The following is a 21,893-nucleotide window of genomic DNA, read 5'->3' on the forward strand; positions in this document are numbered from 1 at the left end:
TCGGTGATGTGGCTACAAAGTCCCCCCTTGTGCCTTCCTTCACTTGGTGATTTCATTGCTGTGTCCCAGGCTGCTTCCAGTTCTGTTTCCCTGCCACCTCTGAGTGTTCATCGAGTCCCTTAGCAAATCTTTTCATTTCTGCCTCATAAGAAAGACTCCTGAGGTTTCAGTTTCTTTTTTTTTTTTTTTTTCCTTCTCTGTGAAAATGTCTTTCAGCGGCTTGATTTTTCTTGTGGAGGCGTTATTGCTCAGATATCTGTAGCAGTTTCACAGTTGCCTCCTCTGCCCGAGCTAGCTGAAAAGCTACTAAGCACATAAAATGTTTATTGTCAGGAAAAAGGCTGATGACTGGCTTCTTTTGGGCTGGCTGCCACCAATTTCAGATAGAGCCTGAAGTGCTTATTAAACCTTCCTTGGCTGGTTTCTTTTTCATTTTAACCGCAGAATTTCAAACCCAAGCGATGCTTTTACTAACAAATCTTTCCACTTTCTTTCGGGGTGCCGAGTCCTACCATCCTGTGGCTGGCGGCTGCTCAGGGCAGGGAGACCCTGCCAGAGAGCTGCTTCTTTCTGCGTCGGCTCCTGCCGGCTGTGTGCAGCGAGAGCATCGCGAGGGGAGCCGGCGTGCTCAGCCCGTGCAGATGCACATCGAATTTACTCGCAGTCCTTAGGATCTATGTCAGCAGCTGGCTTTGTGGTTAGCAGGTGCGCTCTTGCTTGGCATGCTCTGCTCTCGCCGGTCCCCTTGGCATAGCTGTCCGGCAGAGAGGCGAACAAATGGCTTCATTTAGAGCAGCTCGATGACTGTTCGGATTCGTGTCACATCCCAAAGCGGCTGCATCTCCTCTCCATGCCTGGGAACGGGAGCTTCAATGAGATATATAGAAAGCCTTCCTCTTCTGCAGATGTGCACACCCACTCAGTGTGCCAAGCCCTATGGATTTAGAATTCAGCTCAGAGCTTTGAAAAATGCCACTTGTGAAGGCGAAGCGCAATCCTTCCTGAGAAAAGAAAAAGCTGGATTTCTAACAGAAGGAAAAATCATTCTTTCATCCCGTCCAGATATATTCTTTCCTACTTCCTTTTCTTTGCCCTCCAACACTTTCCACCCATAATCTTAGAGAAAGTCTCATGATCTTGAAAAAAAAACATTTTTTTAAATAATGTAGAATTTGTTATTTTTGAAAGCAACATCCCAGCTAAAAAAATCTGATCAGAGACATGATACATGGAGAAAGTGATGACAGAGCTCAGTGTTCATTTGTACTGTGTCTGTCTGCTGGTAAGAAAGAAGTATACTCTGGTGACTGTGTTAGGACAGAAGAACAGAAAGATAAAAGTCTTATTTCTACTCAGAACTGAACAGGGAGGAAAAAAAGCAGCACCTTTCATTTCAGTCTTGCCTGTATCTACATTTTTTAGCTTGGCCTGGGGATTGCCTAGTCATGTTTCTCTGATGTATACTTAATTATGTTATTCAGATGGATGAATTTGTGTCAGCTCATCACACCAGCCTGTCTCATGCTCATTTTTGCCTTAGCTGCTCTCAGTCATTCAATATCAGTATAGCTGCTGTCTGGAAACCGCATTGCTAGAAGCGCTACACAAAATTGCTCCTTCTACATTTCTTGAATATTCCACAGGTTATTTCATTTGGAAGCAAAGTTAAGGACAGGTTTTACAGAGCAAAATGAATGGGAACGGGAACCTATTGAACAAGAAAATGACTGCTTGGAACATTGCCTCTGCCTGACAAATTGCAACAAATTCACTTTGCAGCCTGGGAATGTCAAACTTCTTTCCTTCCACACTTCATGGGGTATGCAGTGGAGCAGCTTTCACTAGAATAGAAAATCCTTAGTTTTGAGTTGTGGCTGTGGCATGGTTAAGGTTTTTTGTAATTTGTTTTATGGAGAAGCCTCCCAGCACATTTCAACATTTCAGGATACTGTAACTACACATAAGGCAAGAATTATTGAATTGGGAAACAAAGGTTTCCAAACTTCACAACAGCTGGAAAAAGGAAAAAAAAAAAAGCCTTCACAAATTTCTAGCATGTTTTCACTGCTGTGCAGTGTGTACCACTGTGTTTTCTGCTGGGAGGTGCCCCACAATCTCTCTGTTGGTCCCCCTGGAGGCTTCTTCCAGTCTCCCTCCCCTCTCCCGCATTGCTTGCCTTGTCCTTTCCACCTTGCTTTACAAATATATCTATTTCACACTCCTCTAACTTTTTTACTAATATTTATAACAGCAGGAGAAGGTAGAATGAGACTTAATCCTAGCTGTATTTCTAAACAGCACTATAAAATGTGTAGCGCAAATAATTATTCCACGTGTTAACCATTTGTGTTGAATGTACTCTCGGATGTTTTAAGAATAGCTATGACTACAGTTAAAAGATGAAAGTTTTTAACATCTAATGATGAGTTTGTGAGGTGTTTCTTTATCTGTAAGAATTCTATTGCTTAATTTGTATTAATTAATTCCTGTGCCAAAACTAGATAAACACATAATTGGAGAAAACCATTAACCACAAAAAAGCCAGGAAATAGAAACTTCATATGAAACAGAACAAAACAAAACAAAAACAAACAAAAAAACCCCAACAAAACAAACAAACAAAAAAAACAACCAAACAACCCCAAAACCAGAATTGGAGTCCATACTTGGCATCTTTATCTGTTCCACTTGAAGGACATTTGTATTGCTGTTCTTTTTCCTCTCCCTTCTTTCCACACTCACCATCTTACCAAATAATTTATTTGTGGTAACTACAAATATTAAGCCTGGGCAGTGTCAGTTAGCTAGTCCTTTCTCCCAGCCCCTCATATTTTAACCATCGCTCCTTGGCCTGACCCCAGAGCACGCAGCAGTGTGGGCTGCCCAGCCCCACACACACTCTCACGGGTCAGGCTGGGTCAGCTACAGCTGAACTCAGAGCTGAATGCCACCAGTCACCTGTCGCTGTACCAAAATGGGCTATGGTTTCTCCGTTTATAAGAAAATATCATTCTTCTTGCAAATCCAGATTTAAGGTGAGGTTTTTTTTTTCTTTCCCCCTGCATTTACATCATATTGTCAATCCTTGACACCTACACATACTTTATATTTGCTTGGCATCTGTTTTTGGTAGCATTCTGGTCTGTCTGAGCTTAGCAATGCATCAGAAAACATTTTAGGCCAGAGTTTTTCCTGGATTAGTGAGAACAGTTGATTGAATTTACTAATATTTCCCCTGATTTCAGAAGTCCATCTGTACTACCCATACATTCAAGTGAATGGATATGCTATGCCGAGTTGTATAAATATGATATTATGTTCAATAGTGTATTAAAACAATACACGTTAATAAATTCAGCAAAGCCTCAGGATTTAGTATATCAATATTATTTCAATGCTAAAAGCTGTTTTTCAAATGTCATCTCTAACAAGTAGAACAAACCAGAACCTTTACTTGCCATTCAAATGAAAGCATCTGTTGTTTTCAAACAGTTAGCTAGTTATACTTTCAGTTTTTTATAATGCTTTCTCACATTTCATTCTCCTTGAATTTTATTTGCATGCTGCTGGAACAAAAATATCATAATAGACTTGCAATGTTTTGTACAGACATGAAACAAGTATCAGAAACCTGACAGAAAAAAGGTCGCTTGTCATAGCATTTCTAGACTAAAGGGTTTCAGTGGTGTTTGAACAGGCAGCTAGATTTTGGACACTTTACTGAATCAAAACTCTAACAATTCACATTTTCATTCTGTTCCACCAGGATTTAAAGCAAAGCACCACTAATTAACAGAACCATGTGGTAGGTGCCTGAGAAAAGAATAATAATTAAAAGGAGTTATTAATTATCAGATTTTCCAAGCTTCCCAGAAGAGACTATACACTGTTGCAGGTAATGGCTTTTCAGGGAAGCGGTGGAATTTCAAACCGATGCTTACACAAAGCTGTCCTCAGAAAAGCAATTTTTTTTTCCTCCTTTTATATCATGAAGCATGCACAGCAAAGTTTGCCTTAGATTAAGAAAGTAAAAAATACTGCAATATTATTAGAGCCTGGAAGTAATTTTTAGGGACTGAAAACTGGAAAAGTGTTTTTTTTTATTTTTTTTTATTTAAAAGCTCATTTTTTTTTGGTCTAGAATGGGAAACACAGCAGTCCCCTCTAACAAAGTGAGTGCACCCCCAACCCTGCTGGAATGATTCTTTCACTAATACTGTTCTAAAATGAGAGTATCTCTCTCAGCTCAGTGACAGACATCTCCTGAAGGTGAAGGACTTCATCTATCTTAGACAGCTACTGTGGGTATGCAGAGGTGGGTAATATATTGCCGTTAGAGACACTTAATGATGCTATGCTTTGGCTCCAGCCCCTCACCCAGAAAGGTGTGAGTTTCCTGCTGCTCTGCATAGCTGCCAGCTACATGCAGGTATCTTACATGCAATGGAAAACATGACTCAATGAGCTCCACAGAAGTATTTGGTGCCATTTGAGATACCCTAAAAAATCCAAGATGTAATGTGTGGGAGTAGAAGATGTAGACACAGGATGCGCAACAGATCCTTTGGGCAAATGAAACACACCCCGCAGCATCCAGAATGGCAGTGTTACCTCTATTTAGACTACGAAAAGCCTTCCTTGGGGTGAGCTTCAGCTCACCTAAATCTAGGTGTGTACCAGGTAAGGGTGGAATTCAGCTCACCCAAATTCAGAAAATTTATTCTGTTGCCTAAACTTGGGTCTTTAACTTAATTTGAAGTTCTTGAGACCATCCAGCTTGGACGTTCAGCTGCCAATCCAGAAGGATACAGAGCCTCTGCAGGTACTCTGTTACATCTGCTGGCTCTGGGCAGATGTCTTTGCTAAACCAAACCATTTCAAATGACACTAGACAGCAATATATAGACAGCTGAACAATGCCCTTGAACTTATATCTGAATCAACAGAAGAATTTTAAGGAGGCTGTATCAACAGTTTAAAGACTTTGTATGAAATCTTAGACTCCACTGCAAGAATTAGAATGAGTCAAATGCATTAAAATGGAGAAACAAACCCCTTCTGTTTGGTAAATCCCACATTTCTTTAAGATTGATTTGCTTTAAATGGTTTTACAGTTATGTAAAAAAAAAGTGTTTATTATGGTTCAACAGTTGCAATAAAGTGCTACCGTTAAATTAGATTGCAATCTTATTGACTCAGAACTAAGTGAAAACAAAAATTAACATTTTTAAAACTCTTATATATAGTCAGAGAAAGCTCTTGTCTTTTGCAAGAGAGTGGATAAATAACTACTGCTTGAAATGTCATCCTTAGATGTCATGACTTTTGATACTTCCTCAATGTTCTTCATTTCTCTGACAGATTTTAGAGGTATATCGCTTGCACATAGAATGTAACTGGAAAAAGAATGCTGTAGAACAAACTCCTCATAAATTATTTTAAAGATTCATCTTACCTCATTATTCTCCAGTAGCTGGCAATCATGGGATTAACACTGCTGGCCTTCAGAGAGTGCATTTCATTTTACAGCCAAGAAACCACAAGCCATGAGCCATGTACTTATGTCAGATATTTATTGTAGTCCATCAGAGAATATCAAATCCCTGTTTTCAAACCACCAATATACATTGCCTTCATGGTATGAGTGAATGGCGATGAGAATGCAAAGAACTGATGAGGATGGATAGATACGTTTAACACATCTTGTGTAAAAATGAATTGGACAATTTTAAGTCAGAGCAGTTATAGTTTTATTCTTTATATGGTAAAGCAATCTAACAAAACCAATACCATAAAAATAACTAGAATGAATAAGGCATGTCAAAGTCTTCACTGAGGTGTCAAGTATTTATACATACAGTACTAAATATTAAGCAACAGTGTAAAAGATTGCCCCATGCTTCATTGTTGTTGTAATTATGGAAGAATAAAATGTGTGTCATCAGGTGTTTTTTAAGAGAGAGACACCAAAGATATAAGCTTAAGTTTAAACAGTTAGTATCAAACTTGTTAGATATGCTTCTCCTCGAACTGGAGCCAATAGCAGACTTTCACTAGGTTCATTGGAAGGAGGACCAGAGAGGCTAGGGAAGGCGTTTCTGATCCTCCATTGCATAGTCCTCACACAGCAGAAATTACATTGTTTCATTGCTGTGTCATTGCTGTGACACCTTTAACTTTAGGTTGAAGGAAGTTACATTACAGAGTCCTTATCCAAAAAACATGGGAATAGTTCCCTCACCAAAAATGACTGATTCTGATCAGCTGTCCTTAATACTTGGATTAATGGGCTGCGTGCAAACCACCTGCTTGAGCATTGTACATGTCTGTAATGGTTTCTAAACTGAAAATAATCACGAATCATTCACACAGCTTACTATACCATGATGCCAGACCTTGGTACTGTCAACAGAGAGAAGTAGGAGAAAAAATATATGCACCTACAGCAGGTGGAGAGTATGGGTTTCCCCATTTCTCTCTGTTGACAGCATAGACAGACGAAATCTCATGGCACTGGGGGGCAGATAGTTTGACTTCCTCATTTCTTTCTTGACATTGCATGGCACAGTAATTGTTGCAGCTGAGTACCTGTAATAGGCGGTCTGCATATGACTTTGTGTGTTCTATCAATAAGACTTTCCTGATAAGCAATCCAATCTTTTTCAGCTGAGATATTGTGCTCTCTGCATGGAGAGTTAATTAATCATAGATTCTATATTTTAATGCTTTATCAGTCCAATTAAGGTAAGATGAATATAAAGGTCAATGTATTTTCTTGTTTAACCAAAGAAAGTCTATTTCTCATAATAAAGACAACTGGAAAAACTATGTTTTCTAACATTTTTAACACTGCTTTTGTGGAGATACACTGGTAAACAGTTTGCTGTGAATTTGAAAAGAATATCCTTAAGAAATACTAATCAGAATTAAACTTTCACCTAGTGATCAGAATTTTATGTAATGGTGTCTTAACAAAAGCAAAGCTTTGGCTAGTAATCAGTGACAATCAATTAGACTTTCCAACAAGCCATTGGAAATTTAAAATATGCACATGAATAAACAGTAGAATAACGCTATGAGAGAAATAACTTGCCTTACACTGTTGTCAATGAAAATAGATACTCATTAATATATGTATACTATGAAGGAGAAAAACTAACAAGGTACACCTTGTCTGAAAAGCATTAGGTAGATAACATTTGCAGGCAAAAGACAGGGCAAATAAAGTTAATCTTTAAGAATGCTAGCTATTGTCTCAGTCTGTTACTGAATATTACAATCCTATCCTAACTCTCAAATGTGTTGTAAGCACTAAAAAATGATTTTTTCAGTAGGCAGCAAAAGGAAGTATTGATTTAGAAAATAAAATGTATGGCCTTTTTCAAATGCCTTTGTCTAGGAACACAATATTGCACCAGGCAAAATTACCTTGGCTGAGCAACAAGGTCTTCTAATGCCTATATTTTAGGAAGATGCATTACAAAAAATGAGTTTAATAGAGGGTTATTCATTATCTGGTAGTAATTTAAGGTACATGAAGGAAGCAGGCATAGCGCTACAAATATATATATATGTAAATGACTGTTAATACAACCCTTCCAACAAAATATCCCTGCAGTCTAACTTTTCTTACTAATGGACAGAAACACGGCAGTTTACAGTTTAACTGTTCTGTGATTTTCAAATATCATCTTTAACATCCTTGACATGACAAATTGTGAAAGAAACAAGCATAAGAAACACAGAATTCATTATAAGTCTTGAGGGAAGAAATGGTATTTACATTACTGATCACTGCTTTGTGAAAACCACATTAACTGTTGTGCACTGGACTTAGTAAAGACTCCAGGGGAAATGAAAAAGCAATGGGCTGAACAGTACCATCTGAAGTTGTCTTGAAAATGTCAGACATTTCCCTTCTTTTTATCCACAGGGAAATCTGAATGCATTTCTACTAATCAAAACTTTGTGGAGGAAAGCGTGTGGAAAGGAAAGATGTGATGAAAAAGATCCAGTGGCTACGAGAATAATCCATTGGGTATTGTGGTGTCATGTCGTTCTTGGATGATGGACAGTGGCAGTATGATTACAAATCTGTAACTCAGTCAAGGGGGGTGTGTGTCAGATGATACCATTAGGAGCGAGAGCTGATCTCTGTCGGTTATGAATTTCATCGTAATAAAAAACACAACCAAATAGGGTGGCAGTTCTGATAATCAATATTTTACCCAATTCATGTTTGAAGGATGTATTTTCATAAATATGGAAAAGTCATCATTTACTGATTATTGTAGCCTGAAAGGAAGGAGGCAGGGGTTCTGAAAAGCTTAATGAACTTTTACAAGTTTTTCTGTGTTCAAAGCAAAAGCAAGAAATAATGACATTCAAAACAGTAAAGCCCCAAAATACTGTGAATGAGATACCATTTCGGTTGCTGTTTTTATCTCAATAGCTCTCTCTCTCTTTCTCCCTCCCTCCCCCTCTCCCTCATGTTTTCCATACTAGTACCAGCAGATGTTGCCAAATAACATCTGTGGACTCATACTTTCTACAATTATTTCAGAAAATTGCAACGACATTTATAGAGACACAAGTTATAATAATCTCAAAAGCAGAAGTCCCTGCCTCGTACTCTCCTCTTTATGTCTGTGTCAAGTATTATGGTAAATGGAGTCCTTCCAATGCCCTTTTATATCATATGAACTTGCAAATTACTGGCTTGTGGCTGCATTCATATAGATATATATGTGTGTATATGTGTAAATAAATGTGTATATAGGGAGCAATATGCATGCCCACATATAATATGTGAGTATGCCATTCTCCGAAATATAAAAATGAAAACAAAGTGGAAGAGCAGAAGACATAGAAAATCAGACATTGAATGGGTGCCTTACAACTAGGACTTTTGGTTTCTGCCACATTTCAAGTACCAGCCCCCAAAAGGTAGTCTGGGGAAAGAAAAAGGATTTCCTCTTTATGGAGTCCCAGGAGATGGAAGGACTTACAGAGGAAGATGCACTTAATTATTTTCAGCTTTTAAAAAGTTATTTTCTGCCACATAACAATCAACTATTTTGCAAGAAGTGTATTACTGGTTTGTTAGCAGTATCCTGTGCATATTAACCTTGCCTGCTCTACTGACCTCTTCAAAAAATGTGTACTTTCCTTTCATTGATGCAGTAAGGGCTGAGAATGACAAAAAATACGTGCATTAATGATTAAACCTGAAAGGTATTTTTATCTCTGCTCTCGCTCTTGAGGCACTATAGTAATCTGGTCTCAGCCCTTCAGAGATGTGCACCTCACTCCTCACTAACTCTCTGAGATGACTTGAGCCCCTGCACTGCTTTTACCAACCTTGGAAAGGCATCTGGGTTTTTAGGAAAGACATGTTTGAGCTCCATCCCCTTGTGTATATGGACAATGAAGGCAGCCACAATGCCTGTTTGTAGCTAGGAACAGGTTGAAAAGTCTTATAAGGAATATTATAAACATAACAGCATTAGGCAGAATTCAGCACAGTGAATGTACGTTGGGTGTACATCTAGTTACATCAGGATTGGTTTGGCCCAGAAACGAAGGAGTCATTATACTGTGACGTCCTACCTGGGACTCCTGTCCAGGCTCCCCACTCCATCATTGGCATGAAGAAGAGGCACCGTTGTGCCAACAAGGGGAAGGACAGGGGAGAGTCTGAGAGAGTCCTGGATCTCCTCATTCTCACCAGCAGCATCTACCTACAGGCACTTAAGTGAGGTGCCTAAATGACAGAACTTGTCATCCCAGGCTGCCTGTGTAGGGAAGAGAGAGAAGCTCCAACCCAGCTTTGGAGGTGCCCATCTCTTCTGACTAACTGCAGAGACCTAGAAAGACAACCCTGCCAAGTGCTGTGCTCCCTGAAGTGCCTAGTGCTAGGTGGGATGACCCTAGGCCTTAAGACACAGCTGGTTTTCTTGAAGACAGGAAAGGAAAAGGAGTCGGCGGGAAAGGATTTAAAGCCTGAGAAGACATAAGCATCGCCCATCAGGAAGGTCTTGGTGCTCTTGGCACTGTCACCTCTTCTTGCTTCCAAGCTCTAAGTCTTGAAATGGATTGAAAGTGCATTTACAGCTAATAATGCAGAGCTTTTCTAGTCTGTGTATCATACTTAGTAATCCTAAGGCTGTATATGATTGTAGTGGAAAGAAAAGTCTAGTGTTGCATCCGAAGTAATTATTATAAAAAGCTATATACAGAAAAAAATTCAATTGCATTAGCCCTACAGAAAGTGACTTAAGGCATTTTACACAAAAAAATATTGGGCTCTGTGAAATCTATCTCACAAATGTATCAAAACAATTGTATATATTTTTCTGATCCTGTCCATGGTACATTACTTCTCTGAAGTTATAAAGCCATAAAGAACCTTTTCCTTAAAAGTTCAAACTCTGCCTTGCTACACTGCTATACACACACACACTGTTATATGCTGCTAAATAATGTATCATTATAAGTAGTATTTGGAAATGAGAGAACTTGGGATTTTTCTTTGACTTTCGTTTTGATTGGAACTCTCCTAAAGCTGAAGCTGTATCATTTAGTTTCAGGTATGATCTATAAACAGAATCTGTAGTCTTATTTATTTATTTATTTATTTATTTATTTATTTAATTTATTTATTTATTTATTTATTTTGGTGTCAGATTAGGCTGAAATGTTAAAATTGGATCTGTAGAAAAGCAGGTTTAATGTTTAATGAGACTTTCTCAACTCAGCGCTATTTCTGTGTAAAACCAATTTTATTCTAAACTTGGCTTGCCTTCAAACATCCCCTCCATCAACTCACATTTACCTATTTTAAATACTAAACTAGAAATACAGCATCAAAACTGGAGCTAACAATTTGCATGCTTTCAAGCAATGTTCATACATCTGGAGTCGTAAAAGTTTAACAGGCAACTATAAATGTCAATTGAAACCCAAATCAAGACATCTGACCTGTTTCAATTACACGCTTTCTTTGAATTTACTAAATGTAACAAAATTGCTAGTGGAAATTAAACGATATTGCTTACCAACAAAGCAAAGTAACCAGGGAGGAGTCTGTATATAGATGTCCATCATTTTATGTAGTTTGAGATCTCTGAACATCTGAATGCAAACTATTCATTTGTAAATGTGCTTTCAGATTAGGTAAAAGTTGGAAAGAAGCTTCAGAATATTTTGGAGATGCAAGTGCCCCCTTCCCCACCTCCCACCATGTACATACACATATTCAGAAATGATCTGCAAAATATTCAATATTCTTGCAGTCTCAAGCTCAACCAATAGCATAAAGCTGAAATCTGAACTCCTCCAATTTCTCTTTGGGTAGATTTTTAAGAGTGTTCATCACTCCACAGTTCATACAAGCAGACAAAGATAGACCAACTACTTAAATTTTGTCTGTGTTATCTAAAGACTGTAACAGTTCATCTATAATTATGTTACATGCATATAATATAATATACACATAGCCAATAAGAAAGTAAATCAAATGAAATTGTAAATGTTAAATAAAATGAAAGGAAAAAAATAAATCCATCACCAAACCTCAAAACAATCAGTTACAAAATGGATATGAAATGTTTCCTGACAGCGTTACCTGTTCAGTTAATCTTGCTACAGAAAATCTACAAATTCCTTGCCATTGGCTTTGCTGGCTCATCAGCACAGCAGACAGTAATGAAATACAAAGTACATGCTATAGTTACAGGGAAGAAAAAAAATTTTGCCACAACTGAATAAGTCAAAATGTAATCTATAAATTGTAATGCTGCATTAGATTGAAAAAAAGATTTATCTCAGGTGGTGAAGAACATGCTCCTGATAGTATATGTTTGGAATGGAAAATAAAAGGTAAAGGTAGGTTCTGCTAAAGCCTGGAAAACAAACAAACAAACAAACAAACAAATCATAAAGAGAAGTGGACCAGATCTCTTTGTTGCTACATCTGTTGTCTGAAAATAAAAGAAAAAAGAAAAAAAACAAAAAAAAGCTTGAAGTGTTACCAAAGGCATAGCGCTCTGGGGAAGGGAGATAGAAAATCCAGTGAGCTAAAATGACTGAAAAGAGTTCAGCCTGGAGAAGAAAACAGTCATGGGGACCCTGGTGACTCAAAGACAGACAAGGATGTGTGGTACGCAGGAGGAGGGAGAGCCACAGAAAGCTTAGAAATGTTTATCATCAGAAAACACTCGTTTGCTAAAAAGGATTTTTTTTTTTTTCTCGAGTGCACTAGCTTTGATGAAACATTAATTTTGAAAGATTTTTCAGGTCCAGGATACTTTGAGGGCAGAGAGGGGAGAAATACCACAGCTCACCTATAACCTGGTGTTTGGACTATTTAGTGGAATTTGGGAGACCCCTGCTAAACCTTGGTTCAATGATTGGAGTTTGGGTTTTCTCCTAAGTCCACACGAGGGACCTCTTTAGTCTTGAGAAGAAAACTCACTGGATGTGTAATGGAATTAAGTTATTTTTGTGAGAATGCAAAGGACTTGTGTTACTAAATAATTTATACTTTCATAGAAAAAGTTAGGAAAGACATAGAAGTCTGTTTTAGGTAGTAAATTCTTCCTCACACACTGGAAGATAATTAGGCAAAGCACCTGGAAATGAAGATGAGAGAGAGAAAGAGATACCTTGCAGAAGAGTAGAGAAACATCACTGACTTGTTACATTGTGTCTTTGCTATGTACACAAGTGGATGGTTTTAACTGGATTACGCAGAAAATTCACAGACAGTAGGTAAAGGTAAGAGCTGGACAGCAGTGAGGAGCCCTGGACATTCCTTGTGTGACTTAACAACAGTTAAGCTCTTACAGTCATGTATCTGCCCGGTGTCACTGTGAAGTCGTTGCTCCTCTCACTCACTCCTCAGTTGTCCCTCTAAACATTTTGGAAGAATGCAGTCCCTGCTGGCAGGGAGAAATGGCCCTCCCAGGAGGGTCCTTGCCTCGGGTGATCTGAGTGGGAGCTCAACAGAGCCCTGGGCAGGGTTAGAAGCAGATCCAGGAGGGAGAGCAGCATAACTGCCTAAATGACTAGCCTCTCACTTTGAAGAAGGTACATTTCTTCCCATCTTGCCTGCCACTAGGAACTAAAAGCCTTATACATTTTTTTTTCATAAAATTGTACTTTTTTTTTTTTTCTTTTCTTTTTCAGAGGAAGTACATTTATCTTCCCTGGAAATTTGGCATTAAAAGGTCTTCAGAGGTACTGACAGAAGGTACTCCACTATATCTAAGATAAATGGTTGACATTCCGTACTTTTTTTTTATTTCTAATGATGAATAGATACTTTTATTTTCCTCATCCTTTGCAAGAAAAAGGACAACTTCTTTTGGTAATGCATCTGTTCTTAATTTGATAAACTAACTACACCACTGGATGATTAAAGTGATTAAAGCATGAAAACTCACAGATATCCTGGTGCCAGAATAAAGGAGGATAAATAAGCAGAAAAAAATAATTCCAGTGTGCCATGAGACAGAATCCTTTCAACCATGTTGTGCTGTTAAGTATCAATGCTACATAATCAAAAATAAGTTGAAAGGAGAGATGATTGAAACACTGTCCTATTTTCTATAAAAAAATCAATGGTTTGTTTAATGGTTCAAGCTAAGGACAAACCTATGTGACTTTCTTCAACTTCTGGGAAGTCCAGAGACCTCAGCTGTGGGGAAGCTGGGCATGAAGACTGCAACTGCTTTGAAGTAAAGTTTGGAAACACACGTGAGGATGCTAATGTCACCTTTTAATGGACAATGTTGCTGTTTTTCTGAGAGTCAGAAAGACATCAAATATGAACAGCTTCCAGAAAAAAGGACTTACTTTACTCTGCCTTTTTGTAGCCCAAATCCTTGTTTCACTGAAGCCAATGACAAAGCTCTCATTTACTTCAGTAAGGGATGGGATGGGATTTCACACAAGTGCAATGCAGCGGTTGCATGCGATGCACAATCAGAGCTGTAAACTATGCAGGAAGTTCAGCAGAAAAAGGAGTAAGTACTTGCAGTGAATGCTTCATATTACACTGACTAATAATGCTCAAGCGATTGTTTAGTTATATTGGTCAGCAAGTTTAAATACAATAGACTGACAGAAAATGGTCTGACTAAATTAATTTGAGACCATCTCTCTTGCTTGATGCTAGAAGTTTATTTTAAAAGTCAATGTTAAAGTTTTTGGTTCTCCATTAGGTCTCCTATGCTTTTCATTGGATGAGAAAAGGGTTAATAACATACTGATTATCTTTCATGTACACTGTTATCATGACACTATGGTCTCTATCAATATTTTTTTCAAAAAAGATTCATAATTACACATGTTAATATGATAATCACAGACCATGTGAGTAGCTGGAATGGAAACATTGCCCTATTTGGTGCATCACCTGCTCCAATTTTCTTGAAAGTATGCATTGCTGTTCTAATGCATTTTGACAACATATTCTCAACCCTACAGCTAAGTCTTAGCCTTTCAATTTCCCTTTGAAATTAGGGCTTTTGCGATGCTATGTTTTACTGGTGTTAATTCTATTCATTCTCATCTAGCAGGTTTGAAAATTTGTGGGTTAATATAGTAAATACTAGCTTTGTGGTTTGAGAAATGTGAATTTGTTCTTAATATCTGAAGTCTGTCCAGACGTTTGTTTCCATAACGAAACTGTAGAAACATGATTTTTCCATCAGAATCATTCTACAATTTCCTGTATTCAGTTTTAATGGATTATCTTTGGGAGTGAATTAAAAACAAATAACACAACTCGCATTAGTGCTGTAACTTATTTCTTTTTATGTTGAAGTAATAAAAAAGTCTCATTGAATAAGTATAGTTACATTTGATAATGATTCAGGGTCAGTTAGCAAAATGAAGGCAACTGCTACCTGCTGAGACCATGTACATGCAGCCTACCTCCCAAGAACAGCTCTTGCTCATAGCCATTTTGCACGGAAGCAACTCAAACAGGTTCACACAGCTGTGGGAATGTGCAGCTGTAATGATCCTTGCTAAAATCACACAGAACTGGGCTGATTTGTATGACTGAGAATCCGATTTTGTGAGCTTTCTGTGGACAGAGGTCTGTGATGCTTTTAGGGAACTGGGATAGATCAGCCCTTAACAGAACCCTGGGGCACAGGTTCTTCTGTTCTTACTCTTTAGTGGGAATTTTCTATCCTCTCTTTTCAATTATTTCTGATTGTCTTTTCTGAAATGCCTAAGATGTAGCCAGACCTCAGGTAGTTTGCTCTGCAGTTACAGGAGTGTGCACAAATTCATCAGTAGAAAAAACCTGCAGTACACTAAACACTAAAAATTTGGGCCAATGCAAAATCAATTTAATTAATAATGAAGTGGAAAACCTTGCAGGGCTCTTTAGCACTGGCTATGTGATTCATTGCATCTGATTTTTAAAGAACCTCCTCTTTAAAGAACATATAAAGGCAAGAACCGGGTTGCACAGCATAAAGGGTTTATACAGTAAAAGGATTTTTCCTTAGAAATGGTGTCCTTTTTTCTTGAACAGGTAATTGTCTTCTTTATTATTCCTTTACCAGCTGTTAGCAGAAGAGAAATATTTGAATTGTGGCACATGAAAAAATTACCTTAAAAGAAGAGTTATTGGATGTAAAGGAGGTGCAAATAGAAGTGCTGGAAATTATGTAGATTCTCGCATTTATGAACATGACTGTTCTTCCTTTTCTTTCCTTCCTCTCCAATTTCATTTGCTCTGTAGATTTAATAGCTCTCTTAATCTCAGAGAAATACAACTTGTAAAGAGAATATTCAACCTTCTGGGACTATTAAAGAAATGTATGCCTAATACTTCATGCAAAGGGATCTCCATCTCCTGACAAGATACTGCCACGCATAGTAGAAAAATAAACAAAAGAATAATATGAAAGACATAAATTTCTGACAGAACTCCCACGAGACAATCACATTTCAGCAGAGACCAGTTGGGTTTATTTACCATCAGTTTGTAAGATTCAGCCCAAGCAGAGAGGGGCCCCTCCTGCAACCTCCTTGCTAGGACATTTACCCCCCTCCGAGAACAGCCATCAGCAAGCCCCTAGTTCCTAGCAATCCCTCTTACTCCTTGCTCATGATCCATGGAGGTCTACAAATAGCTGAGGGCACACTGGACACCCAGTTCACACACCAGACCATCAAACCCACAGTCATCAGACCAGCTAACCCCAGGCCAAGCCTAACACAAAGACCCTTGGAGTCCACCAGTGTGAAGCAGCTACAGTGGAGGACCTGCCTCAGGGGCTGGATTTCATTACCTGTCAATAAACTTCCAGGCCCAGAATAAGCTGATGGAAATAGTATCAGTTGCCATGGAATAAATACACAATGGGGTAATAAAAATGAAACTCAGCTTGTTCTGAAACAAGGTTGCTGAGGAGGAATAGCGCAAAAAGGATGTGTATATAGGTAGAAAGAGATGGACCGGGGAGAGTTTTATTTTACAGGACTCTCCTTGTAGGAGGATGTATATGCAAGTTCGCAAAAAAACAAAACAAAACAAACAAACAAAAAACAACACAAAGAACCAAAACTCAAAGAGAAGATCCTCTGCTCAGTACCTGCTGCACCATGGTCAACAAAAAAGCCTGTGAGAATTGGCTTAAACACTGCTTAACTTTCTGAAGGTATTAAGTGCTGAATCATGAGGTCCTCTCTAGAGTGAGCCAACGGAGCTGCAGGAAACACTGCTAAGGCTGGTGTAGGACATGCATGGTCTGAACATCTAGCCAGTGACTCCTGCACACTAGGTTGGACCAAGAAGAATAGATCATTATACTGCAAAGTAAACAAATGAAAAAAAATATACTTTTTTTAGACATACTGTATAGATAGTTTGTAAATACTTTTTGGTAAAAGTGCTTAAGTATCCTTTATCCTAATGTGCTGTGTGTTTTCTACTTTAACTTCGTGCCTAAATCGATAGCTAATTATAATTTGACAAGAAAAAGAGATTGCAATGGATATGATCTACCTGCTCTGTTGTTAAATTGTTATGTGGTTGGATGACTTTGCAATGTTTTCATAATTTGTCTATACCATTTCCAGAGTCACCATAAGAATCAGGAAATGAGTTTCTGGTGAATCATTTCAGCACCACACAGAATTGTCACAGAAGCCCTTTGTCTGTGGCTGATGGAGGAGGGAAGTCTTTGATGTCTACTTGTTGACACTCATTTGTCCAGGATTTAAACAGCTTCCATCTCAGGTCTTACAACCAGATGCAAATCACGGAAACTCTATCCAGGACCACAGCCATCCAAGCAATGATTATTAAAGCAATGTATCCTTGAAGAATCTGCAAGTAAAATTGCCTTCACAAATGACATCCGTGTCCTTCTCTAGGCCTATCACACAAACTCCCATGCTCACACAAATACACAAGGTTGAGAGAGGTTTTCTCCCCCACCCTGCAAACCTGTTAAGAAATGGACAACTGGATATGTAAAAAATTCTCTTCTTTGATTTTCATGCTGACCAGTCATTAAAGGGTTGCTTTTCAGAGTAGCACAAAAAAAGAAGAGCTGGTTGACCAAACATTTTTTTTCTTTAGAAAGAAGTGTCAACCCTGAGCTTGTAATTAAGAAGTTAAAATCTGTGATTTATATATATATTTATATATATAAAAATAGATGATCATACTAAGACTAAAAAAGTGAAAGAAATCTCCATGTCAGTACTATATACTTGTTTGTTCTGAAAGTTGTAGAAGAAATCCTTGTGATACTGAAATTAACTGATATGAAAGATGTAGTTAGATGTGAAACACACTATTGATCCGGTCGCTGTTGTTAGTCCATTAGAGAATTGCCATCTTGGTAGGATAATAAACATAGTAGCAGAAAGTCCTAATCGATGTCAGAACAGTGACAAAAGGAAAGAGATTTTATCACAAGAGATTATTTTCTGTCCAAACCCTTGAGGGGAGATTTATCAGGAAAGTTGTTTAGCATTACCACCACGGCTGATGGCGAGCTATGTGGAAATCTGTGCCAATTGTATAACATGGATAAATACTAAAAGAAGCTAGGCAAAATCGTGCTACTACTCTTTTTTTTTCTTTCTTTTTTTTTTCATTTTTTTTTTCTGGGTGTTAAGATTTAAATCCTAAGAAATTGTAACATGATATTCTGAAGCTAGTGGAGTTACTGTCATACTAAAAGATAAACTTATTTTTCAACTTTCTATACCTTCATACCAATCTGACGTGGTTGGCAGATGCAGTGCAAGACATTCACCGTTGAGACAAACTTTTGTGTTGGAAAAAAATCCAGACTGCCTCCCTATAGCAATGATCATTCTGATGACGTGAATCATCCCACAGAAGTTCCTAAAAGAAACCTGGCTGTCAGTGAAGAACAGTTGCATTTTTTTTTTCTTTCTTGTCTTTTGTTTTGTTTTGTTGTGTTGATTTTCAGTTGAAATGCAGCAGACTTGAGTTAGGCCCAATTCAGAAAGAAACTGTTTTCTTGGTTTCCCTCCCACACCTTTTTTTTTTTTCTCATCAGGGAAAAAAAAATCGCTGTAAGATCCTTTTACTTCTGCAGCATAAAAGGAAGTGAAGCTCAAAAAGTCTTCTGTAATAAAGATCTGAGAAAGAATTCTCTCAAGATTGGACATTGTCTTCAGAGATATCTGCAAAAAACAGGAAGCAGTTCAGTCTGGCACCTGGTACTCTTTGGGAAAACAAAAAGGGAAGCAGGTTGCAGTACTGCTCTCTTCTCATAGAAAACTGCAAGTGTTTGTGGCATGGTCCATCGTCCAAGAGTGTAAGAAAAGAAGGAAGTTGGCTGTTTCTGTAGCTAAAACACAGTTTCTCCGACCAGATCCAGGATTATCTCCATTGTCTCTGCAGTACGAGGCTGATGAAGACGATAAGCAACATCTGCAGTGACCGGCCAGGCTGCGTGGCTGAAGCCTCCACCTCCCTCCTGTCGGAGTCAACAGGCGGTGCTTCGGTTGTGATGAAATCGAACTCAGTGGGACAGATGTCGTCTGTACAGCCGCTTCCGCTGCCGGAGCCACTGGTCTCATCACCTGGTGCATAATGAGAGAAACAGGGTGAGGGCCCTGGGTTAAAGCTGTTGTCCCTTTCTTTGTTCCTGTCCCACCCGGTGCCCTGGTGGGGATGAACATCATGGGAAAGCATTTGGGGTAGTAACTTTCATTCAATAAAGCATCCGAATGAAAGCTGCTGTTATTTAATTAGGTGTTGAAATGCCCTTCTGAAAAAGGAGTGGACTCCCCTAATGGAAATTAATGGAAATACAGCATAATGGAAAACCCTCAGTGTTTTGATGCACTTGATATGATGATAAACAAGGGAAGCAAAAGAAACAAATATGTAATTGGGATTTTGTGGAACAGAGTAAGACTTTTTTTTATGTTGTCAGAAGCAGAGAGCACAAACACAAAGGAAAACCATTTAAATGGGAATGATTTATTAATGTATTTCAAAAATATGGTTATTTAATGACAGCTAATGGTTTCTTACTTGTATCCTGGAAGTTGACATCATTTCCATTATACGCATTCTTCAGTTTGTTAGTCATGACACGTAAAGCCATGATTTGTTGTCGAATGAAGGTGTCTGGCCTTGTGATGTCCACATCTACTTCTGGATTGTTGATTTGGTTGGTCAAGCCATCATTCATAATTTCAGGCAAGTATCTATATGGTAGGGTGAATGATTAGTTTGAATGCAGTACATTGCAGAAACAGACTGAACAGTAAATGCTCTACAAAGCAATTTGACACCAATAATGATTACGCAGTTCTTTAGCAGCTCCACTGAAACCATGTTAAAAATATGTTTTTAATTTTACAGACTCTAAAGGCTCTTTTAAGTATCCTGGCTGTGTGGAAAGAAGAAAGGATTTAAGCTCTCCAACCTCATAACTATTCACATACTCCCCAGCACGTGCACCGACTGTAATCTATGGAAGAGATTCACCATCCAGCAGTAAGTCACTGCACATCCTGCACTGATATGAACAGTTGTGCACTAAGTTAAACATCCAGCCGTGCATTCTTCTGTTTTTATTTCTTGGTGCTTAAAAATTATGAACTCCTTTGTTATATATAGTGTATTTGTTTTGAGATAGTTCAGAAGCCAATCTTGAGGCCTTATACCCTCCTTGATTAAAGGAAGTACTTAATTCATTTTCTTCTCCAGTCCTTCCTCACATTCTTTTTTTTTGACCACAGTGAACTCCAGCACATCTGACATCCAGACTTATAAATGGTGGTGGTAATTCACCAGACTCCAGTATTCTCTTTCATTCAGTCCTTATTCCTTACAAATGGGCTATGGGTGCATCTTCCACATACTTCGTGCATAACATATTTAAGGTATGGCATTTCCTATCCATCCACATATCTGAAATTTTTATTCAGGCTTCTAGCTTATCTTTTCTTGATTACTGCAGCATTCCCTTCTATGACCTTGGCAAATGCAGTCTTATGCGGCTCACAGGGATCAAGAGTGTTTTTGCAGATCTCTCTCCTAGAAAATCAGCCTATTCCTCCAATCATTCTACAGTAAAAATCTCCATCATCTTTTGTTAAGTATGCACACTTTGTCCCTTGCTGCTCTCTGTACTCATAGGTACTCCTTATAGGCATCTGCAAAGCTACCTTATTTCTGACTTTGAATTGCTGTAAAAAATTATCTGTGCCTTTTACAGCTGCTGGGCTGATAAAAGGCTGACATTATTCTCTGTGCTGGCATTGTATCCTGAGAAAATACCGTATCACTGCTTCCCTGTTCTCTCTTATCTTTTTTAATCTACTTTCTTTGTCTCATATTTAGGTTGCAAGGGATTTGGGGCAGATCTACCCTTTGCTCATGTTCATTATCAGGTTATGATGCATTTTGTAATTAGCCTACAAAACAGGCTATCCTACTGATGTCTGTAGAACTCCTCATGTGCGTGCATAGAACAGTCTAGTCTACTAATGGCAAACTTTCATGATGTCTGGTACCAAATGTAGTTTTAAAAGTATTTTACTTCTCTCTTACTGGTGCCAATCTAATTCGCTATCTGTATTCAAATTTGGCTCTGGTGCCAGTGTTCTGTTTGTACGGGTCTGGAAAATAAATATATTCCTTAAAAAACATTTGAAAGTATGGAAGAAGAAAGGACTTCCTACTGAAGTCATGGTTAAGCAAAAATCAGTTTTGTATTGCTTCTGGAGATTCACAGAATGATGACTGCTTTGCTGAGACAGGAAAGGGTTTAGTCTCATCATAATAGGTGCTTGCTTCACAAGATGAGACTCATTTGTCATCAGTGGCCTCTGAAAGCCTACATGAGAATAATCCCAGGGGAGTGTGAACACAGAAGAACGAAACATGACTGCCAAAAACACCCAGCCTCAAACTGCATTTCTTGATGTTTCACTGGTACCATAACAAGAAATAACAGTGCTATAGGGATCCCATCCAGACTCTTGTGGTACAGTCTAAACTACATTGAGAATACAGAGCTACCTCCCCTAGCACAAACGACTGCAGACTGCAATGTTATGAATCAAATCACCAAAGATAGAAATTGGAAATAATTTTGCAGAGCTGCCTGGAGGCAGCAGGATGGAGACCTTGGCACGCAGGAAAGCTCTGAGCTGCAAAGGAACAGCACCTCCATCTGTCACACGTCTCTACAAATGAAATGGCTGCTGTAGACAAATTACTCAGCCTTGAAGTAAATCAGTGACTTCAAGGTGCAGTTGATTAAAAAAAGTAAGAATATAAGCATTGCCCTACCGGCTTGGAGAAGATGTTGATCTTGCCCAGTATCTTGTCCATAACAAAGGCCATAGCTATTAGCAGCTAA

The 21,893-nt window shown here is 38.4% G+C and overlaps 1 protein-coding gene across 2 annotated transcripts in view; it reads right to left on the reverse strand.

The window, feature by feature from the left end:
• Positions 1 to 5,102: 5,102 nt before the first annotated feature.
• GPC6 (glypican 6) overlaps positions 5,103 to 21,893 on the reverse strand; it is an 823,519-nt gene continuing 806,728 nt past the window's right edge. For both annotated transcript variants that reach the window (XM_083814533.1, XM_083814534.1), the window contains 2 exons: positions 19,553 to 19,728; positions 5,103 to 19,095 (listed from right to left, as the gene is read on the reverse strand). In XM_083814533.1, coding sequence (XP_083670659.1) covers positions 18,893 to 19,095; positions 19,553 to 19,728 — 379 coding nt within the window. In that variant the 3' untranslated portion in view covers positions 5,103 to 18,892. The remainder of the gene's footprint in view (positions 19,096 to 19,552; positions 19,729 to 21,893) is intronic.

This window comes from Anser anser (assembly GCF_964211835.1).
Source record: "Anser anser genome assembly, chromosome: 1".
NCBI classification, from domain to species: domain Eukaryota; kingdom Metazoa; phylum Chordata; class Aves; order Anseriformes; family Anatidae; genus Anser; species Anser anser.